General features: G+C 37.6%; 1 protein-coding gene across 1 annotated transcript in view; it reads right to left on the bottom strand.

Moving 5' to 3' along the window:
- Positions 1–3,432, bottom strand: part of paxip1 (PAX interacting (with transcription-activation domain) protein 1) — a 36,750-nt gene extending 33,318 nt beyond the window's left edge. Inside the window, exons 1-6 of the mRNA XM_014013843.1 lie at positions 3,298–3,432; positions 1,741–1,875; positions 1,323–1,366; positions 1,135–1,198; positions 927–1,037; positions 282–357 (exon numbers count right to left, since the gene is read on the bottom strand). Of these exons, the coding sequence (XP_013869297.1) occupies positions 282–357; positions 927–1,037; positions 1,135–1,198; positions 1,323–1,366; positions 1,741–1,875; positions 3,298–3,378 (511 nt within the window). The 5' untranslated portion in view covers positions 3,379–3,432. The remainder of the gene's footprint in view (positions 1–281; positions 358–926; positions 1,038–1,134; positions 1,199–1,322; positions 1,367–1,740; positions 1,876–3,297) is intronic.
- Between the last annotated feature and the right edge of the window lie 4,517 nt (positions 3,433–7,949).

The following is a 7,949-nucleotide window of genomic DNA, read 5'->3' as shown; positions in this document are numbered from 1 at the left end:
ATTTTGTACCTGTGAACTTGCCAACCTTTTTCTTAAAAATAAATGTGATGTTGAATTCACTTTTTTGACCACAATTTTGGGTGTACTGTTTTGTTTTTGTTTTTAATGATGGGGGGTGGGGGGGGGTGTGGCTTATAGTCCGGTGCGGCTTATAGTCAGAAAATTACAGTACTGCCTGAGTCCCAGTCAAAAACTAAGACTGGTCTCGAGCTACAACACTAGCTGATAATGACAGTGATGATCGTCAGTAAAGACGCGCAGCCTGCAGAGTAAAGTGTTACCTGAAACAGAGTCTGTGATCCAGTCTGGAGTGACAATCTTGATGTGTGAGTGTTTCAGGGCACACTCAAACTTCATCTGAAAACAAACCACAGAAAAACAAGGATTACTGGAACCCCAGCCAGAATCACTCTGCTCCAGTCTCATGCAGCGGTAAGACGGTGTGTGTCTCTACTCCCCTTTGCTTTGCTGTGTAGTTAAAAGCTACACAACTAAACAGTGTGCTCTTCTTGATAAGAGAGCTGCAGCTGTCCTCTGAGGGACACATCAGGACATTATTACAGCAGCAGACATGCTGGACAGGGCTGTGCAGTGAATCAAATGTGCATTTTTGATTTTGATTACTGTTACAATTATTAATAATAAAAATCTATTATTAGAGGAAATATTTCCTCTTAACTCACTTTGCCAGGGAGTTTCCTTCTTGCCTCATCTTGAATGAGCTTGTGTCTGAATAAATGCTTTATATGTTATTTTAATTTGAAAGCACAAACCCATGAGGCAAATAAATAGCGTGTCAAATCTCTGTGAATAATTGTTTTTAATAATAACTGATGAAAATAATGATCTTTCTTATGTCCCTGACAATAAACACCAGCTCAAGCTCAAACTAAAAACAGAACATGCACACAGACTCATGAACTTACCCCCTTTGGTTCCTTCACCACTAAATGTGTGACCTTCTTGTTCAGGTTCAGCTGACATTCTCCTCCATGGAAGGTTACATAAGCCCACAGAGAACTCAGATCCTCCGGAAGCTGAAATCATTCACAATAAAAAAAAAAGGAAACTCTGTAAAAGCACTGAAAACACCTTCTCTGCTTGAAAACAATGCCTGTGTTCTCACACACTCACTCTGGGAAGACAAACAGTCACGCCAAAAAAGATCTGTCCTGATTCTGGAGAGAAGCCGGTGACGCTGCGATTTCAACAGTTAAGAGGAAAAACATCAGAGAGGCAGATCTGTCAGCGATTACTTCACCTGAGCCTGTTTTTTTTTACAAACGCCACACGCTCATAGTAACACGACGGGGAAAGGATACGGTAAAAGGTCTCCACATCGAACAGACAGGATCACCCATGAGGGCTGCAAAAACACAGAGACAAATTAATGTTTTCCTTTCTTCAAGCTTCAGATTAACAGATATTTTTAGCAGCCAAAGGCTGAAAATAATCACAATCACATCATTATAATTACACCGTAGACACAAAGGCAAACAAGCATATCAAATTTCAAAAAGGCAGCATTTGCAAAATMGGACGTCTAAATATGAGCACAACAAAAAGTGTCCAGCAGATGGCAGACAAGATTCTTCTTAAAGGGCTGTAGTTTTGAAATGGACTTTATGTTTTGAGGAATGTCATTCCATGCGTTAGTATAAACATAGAAGAAAGACCTCTGGCCGTAACAGTTTTTAAAAGTTGGTAATTGTTGTGAACACGCTGCAGCGCGGCCCTTACCTTGACAACAGGCAGGTCAAAAACTTCTCTGGACTCGCCCACCTCAGGGTTGTCCCCGTCCTCTGCGATGATGTGAGTGGCCAGAGCGTTGTAGGACACCTCCTTCCCTTTCCCTGCTTTCAGCAGCTGCACCACCTGGAGCATCAGGAGGGGCGTGAGAGGCTGAGGCGTCACACAGAACTGCGCTCCACTGGGTCAACTTAACCCACGTTTCTTCAGGAGGGTTAATAAATGTAAACTTCTAGGCTTCTGTTATTATTTTAGGCCTCTCAAAACAGAATGTAGATAGATTATAATACAAAACATTAGGCTGATAAATATACACATACAAATAATCTTGATATATATATTTAGTCCATACCTTGAAACCCTTAATAATTAGGAATGATTAACACTTAGTAAGCTACAAAATAACACGTTATTGCTTTCCAAATTACTTCTAAAACCAACATACTCATTGTTTAATCGTGCTTAATAACTCATGAAATGTTCATACAAACATACTTTCACACCATGTGTTAGACATGTATTAATAGTTAGAGATGGTTTGAATTGACTATCTACTAATCCTGCAGAGCATCAATAATTAAGGCAGTTCTAGTTATGTTTTTTTTTTGTGAACCTTTAACGTATTTGTTAATGTAGACAAACCCCGAAGGGCCACAAGCTCCTTTTCACCAATGCAAATCAGACCAAAATCATAATTAATTCACACAATCTCTAACCATGTTGAACACATGGTATGAAAGTACATTTTCATGAGTATTACATACAAATGCATGCAGTATACAGAGTAATTCACGAGTTATTAAGCAAGTGATTAAGTAAGGCTAAATAAGTTATTATTATAAAGTGTTCCCAACATGTTTAGGTTAAACGTGTTACATAGGAGAAAGGATTTATGAAAAACAGATTTCATATAACAATAAAGTGCAATATAGTGCTGATTTGATTTCTATGCGCTCTCTTTTGGATTAATCCCTGTGATGTTGCACACTTTTTTCTGAAAACTTAAAAAACTGGGTCAGGCTCTCCATCAGTGTTGACAAAAAGCTTCTTTCCTTTAGTTGTCATTATTACTGAGCGCGCGGAGAAGCACTATTTGGCAGGAAGTACAACAAGGCAGAACTAGCGGGTGAAACAGCGGCGGCGCATGCGCAGTGGGCGGAACCCCCACTGAGCAATATGTTGACAGCTGCAGGTTGATGTGAAACGACACGGTGGAAACCTGTGCGAAGTGTTCCCTGACACAGACTGCACGTAAACACATTTAAAGACTAAACAACTAACGCACGAGCTCAGCACTCTGACACCTGCACAGCTAGCATTGAGTGGAAGCTAACACAGACCCTTTCTGAGACCACACAGCTAAGAGTTAAAAGAAATAAACAAGGCAGAGTCTCATAACTCCACCAGACAGGACAGAGAGGAGGTATTCTGCTGTTTTATTTACCACCGTGATCATCTGTGTTCAGCTAACTTAGACTACAGCCTGCATTAGAAAGGTTAACATGCTAACAGCGTAGCTTAAAGAAGCTAGCATCCACACAGCCTCACCTTTTGATCAATGTCCCCGACCACGTAGAATTTGACATCTTTAAAGAGCTCATCGGGAACCTTCCACTCCTCGTCAGACATGATTTTCCATGAACAGAAAGAGGGAGAGGGGAAAACGTGAAAAGGCTGGAAGAAGGAAGTTTGTAGCTCTCAGACAACTGGACACAGCAGCAGCGCCAAAGCCAGTGAGCGCGCTCCGGACTGTACCACTCAGCTCACGTAGGGGGGCTGAGCCAGTGACGTCAAGTCACGTGACGCGGTCAGAGGCTTTTGTTTTGGTTTTTAAATGAGAGATAATGCACTCTTTTGTGCACAATACACAACTTATAACAATGTCTTCTATTCATTTCGTGATAGAAAAAGAAAATGGACAAAAAAATGCAGAAAAATTGCCAGGAGGTTAAAAAACATACAATATTATATTCACACAGTGAGACAATAATGCTGATATTGTTTTAACAGACTTTTTGTTTTAGATTGGCTCATTAAAAAAAGTCAGCTCCTCAGACATATTGTTGCATAAATTATTTTCAAAGTATGTGCAAAATAAATTACTAATTTCAATAAATGTTATTTTATATGGAAGCAATTGTGTTCCATAATGGTAGTGAAAAAAGAAGCAACAGCTTCCAAAAACAGGAGCACAGGACCTGGTGTTTCTCTGTAATCAGGACACTGCAGCTAAAGTTTCGACAGTTCTGAATAAGGCCTTTTGAAACTTTAGCTGTTTTTTTTTAAATTGTTTTATTTATTTATTTATTTTCAGTGTCACAATTTGTCATGTCGTGCTGGACACACCCTTGTTTGGTGAGTTTAAAGCACTTGATTGTTGTTTTGTTTGTATGGCTTTAAATACATAAAACAAAGTGCTACAAAATTTAATTATAAAATACAACTAAAACCAAAAATCCTTCTGAATTAGACAAAAAAAGTTCAGTCTTTTATTATGTAGTAGATTATTTATAAATTTGCAACCATAGGCCTACAGTGAAGCACACGACGACTCCCAATAAGGAGCCGGCTGTGAACAGGATCTTTTGAGACCGACTCACTAATTCAGGGTTCTATTAATGTAAGTTTCAACTTCTTTATAATTTTATAATTCTTTAAATGATAATTTACAGTTATGTATGTAAAATGTTGCTATAATAAGGAATAGGTTGATTATATGCATTTTTTCTTTGATTTCACTTGTAAAAAGGGGGGAAAACAAGATGTGTGCATTAAACAGTTGATAGTCTTCAAATTTTTTGCATTCATTGTTTGCATCAGCCTTTTATTAAACATTGCATTACACTTTCTTACACAACGCCAATGTCAATATGTCAATTTGACACTGCATTTCAGTATTTTCACTTCTAAGCTTATTTGATCTGCTGATCATAAAGATCAGTGTAATCTGGTGACTTCAGCTGAGTTAAAAAAGGAAAGCTTCAACATGTGATAGTAAAACCGTAATCTCAGTTACATCACCATACATTGGACACAAAACCTGTACAGCTCTGTACAACTTCATCCTAAAACCAAGAAACAAAGCCTCCTTTTTATCCCTGAATCAAATCAAACCCAAAACCTGTTGCTAGCTGTATGAACACTATGGGAAAAAATCGAAATAATGTGTAAATAATCTGCAACACTAAAATAATTTGTATAGCTTAAAAAACTTTTTATATATTTTATAAATACTGTTTTATTTACAGTAACTCTGTGGTTTGATCACAGAATGTTCTTCAGTCAGTGTGATTTTAAGATAAAAAATTAAAATTAAAATAAAAACAAAAAAGAAATGTAAATAAGTATCTGTGTTTTAAATAAAACAATGACACCACGTTCAGATCAATTTTTTAATAGATGTAGCCAGACCCCAGAGGCTGAATTGACCTTTAACATTGGAGCTCCTTAATATTAGTGAGATGATCAGCAAAATAAACTTTTCTCTTAGCTGAGAGAAGGATAAAGTTTAGCTTGTCTTATAAAATCTTATTACCAGATCGAGTGTGTCAATAATATTTAGAATGCTTAATTTATTTACACTTGAGGGAGAAATCACAGGGACTTTGAAATAAAAGAGACCAAATTTGACCTTTTCTAAATTTATTTCAAAATAAAACCAAATTTGGAGAATTTGAGTTTTGACAGAGTAATTACTCCGAATTATTTGAACCTAGTTTAAACTGTTATATTTGTTTAATAATAATTAAAGAAATCTGAAGCAAAAATTAACCCTTTGATTAAAGGTTCATTAAACTCTGAGAACATTTTGAACAGGTTGATTGATTAATATTTGTTTTAAGTTTATTCACACAAAGTTTGGAATGTCAAGGGTTTCATTTCAGCATTTAGTTCAAAAGAATATTAATGATTTTCATGGTAATCAGAAAATGGAGATTATTTATTTAAATCTGAAACATGACCAATGTTGTGTTCCTCGTCACCAGATAACAAGGAGCCTCAGGAGGTCAGGAGAGGTGATGATGTTGAAGCAGGTCTGAGGTCCTCGTCTCAGTGGACGACTTGCACTAGACCTTACTGCTGGACTTTACTAAAACAAAAATCTTGGCAAAACATTGGTCAATAAAAACGACAACAGGAGACAAGAGGATGAGATGAACACAGAACGAGCTGCAGCTGCAGGTGGACCAAGGTCCTTCATGGTTATCAAAGGTGACACCAGATTCAATTTGTTACAGATATAAAAAACTGGATGGAGGAGAGGAGTTCTCAGCTCAGCCTCCTGTTCTCTGTACCCAGACAGAGACAGACAAATAGACAGAGTTATAATGCTGTCAAACAGCTTGTCCAATCAGTGCTGCAGAACTGAGTTAACTCCTGGCAGGGTGGGGGGATGAAGCCATAGAGCGACCGAGACTAATGGCGTACAAAATGCCAAGAAGCATGTCGAAACTAACAGCTCTGTGAGACACGAGGCGTCCATCTCCATCATTAATGTAGCTGTCAGAATAATCTGCACTCCTTCCGTCAGTCGAGGCTCAGATAAACAAAGCCATCCTGGATGTTTTATACTTTTTCTGTTGTTATAAATCGATAAAACACAGATCTGTCGCAGACAACAGACACAAAACTGCCTTTGGTAAACTTTAGAGGCTTCACAATAAAACTTTTAATTCTTAGGGGCGGAGCAAGAGGGGTGGCCAGGGGGGCAAGTTCCACCCCTAACACCTGATTGGCCAATAGTGCCACCGCCAAATGACTGACTGAGGGTGGGGATCACATTTGGTAACACAAAATGGTCAGATAGAGCTAAAACAAAGTAAATATCTGTTAAACAGCTGTATTATACAGTGTAGTGGGAACCTATCAGTGTGTGAAGAAAAATAATAACTTTTCTAAACCACTGAATTAATATAAAAGCAATTATTCTACCACATGTTTTTTGCCATTTAAATTTAGCTTTGGTGGACATCTTGGATTATTTTATTTCTGAACATTTGGCATCACTCTTAGCTACCACCACATTAAATTTCAGCTTAAAAATTAATTTCTAAATGACATGAGAGTTGCTCTTGGCTACCACCTTACCAAATTCAGTGTTTCTAAATAAATAAATAAATAAATAAATAAATAAATAAATAAATAAAAATGGCTGAGGTCCAAACATTTAAAATTAGCTTTAGTGGCCATCTTGGATTTTGTATTTTTACATTCAGATTTTGTTAAAGATTATTCTTGGCTACTACTATGTAAATTTTCAGTTGCGTACTCAATGGCTGAATTATGGCCTTTGTAAAATTAGCATTAGCGGTTAGCTTAAATTTGGACTAGTAATCATTCTTGGCTACACCACAACAAATTTCAGCTCAGTTAGTCTTAAAACAGCTGAATTATAGGCATTTAAATTTAGCATGGTGGCAATCTTAAAATTTCAAACCCAGGGTTGTTTGTGTCCTCCTGGTCCTGTGAAACCCCATGCACAAAAAGTCTAGCTCCGCCCCTGTCCATGTTGTTCTGCCATTAGAACCTGTGAACCTGAGTCTTGTCTTTATAACATTTAAATATTGGGACAAAAACTGGCTGAGTTAGTTGTCATTTTTGTGCCAGTTAATCATCTTGAATTGGTCATCAGTTTTTTTGGTGTTTGTGTTTCAGAGTCTGGGTGGTGTAGCTCTGTTCATGGTCTGTAGATGTCCTCAGTTTCACAGTTTCCAGCTCCCTCTCTCTCCACATGTTTTATTAAAAGTCTTCAACCAATCTGTTATTACCCTTCATCACCCCCTTCCCTGGTTTTCTTCTTCACGGCTTCTCACAAAACTTGAGTTTTTGTCTGTATCATTAGAAAACTATCTCGTGAAAACTCTCAGACATAAACTGATCAATTTTAACCGCTGTGTTTTGGCTGCTACATAAATTAACTCACTTAGTAACTTATTGAAACATTGAGTTCAACACTGTAAGTCAGGCCTGTTCAACAAGCAGACAGGATGAGACTCTTTTTTAAAAATATCTTTACACTCATAAATCCATCAAAATCCCCAAATGATATATCTGAATATAATGCTAAAATATACATCACATCACATCAACTCTGTGGATGAATATATTAAGTTCACAHGAGAGGATGTGAAAAATGGCAGGTTGGCGTTCCTGGATTGCGATGTCTCGGTTTCGGATGGAGGACGGTTGGAAACTGGCGT

This window comes from Austrofundulus limnaeus, unplaced genomic scaffold, assembly GCF_001266775.1.
Source record: "Austrofundulus limnaeus strain Quisiro unplaced genomic scaffold, Austrofundulus_limnaeus-1.0 Scaffold106, whole genome shotgun sequence".
NCBI lineage: Eukaryota > Metazoa > Chordata > Actinopteri > Cyprinodontiformes > Rivulidae > Austrofundulus > Austrofundulus limnaeus.
Note: the sequence above shows the minus strand (reverse complement) of the source record. Positions and strands in the feature narration are given on the sequence as shown.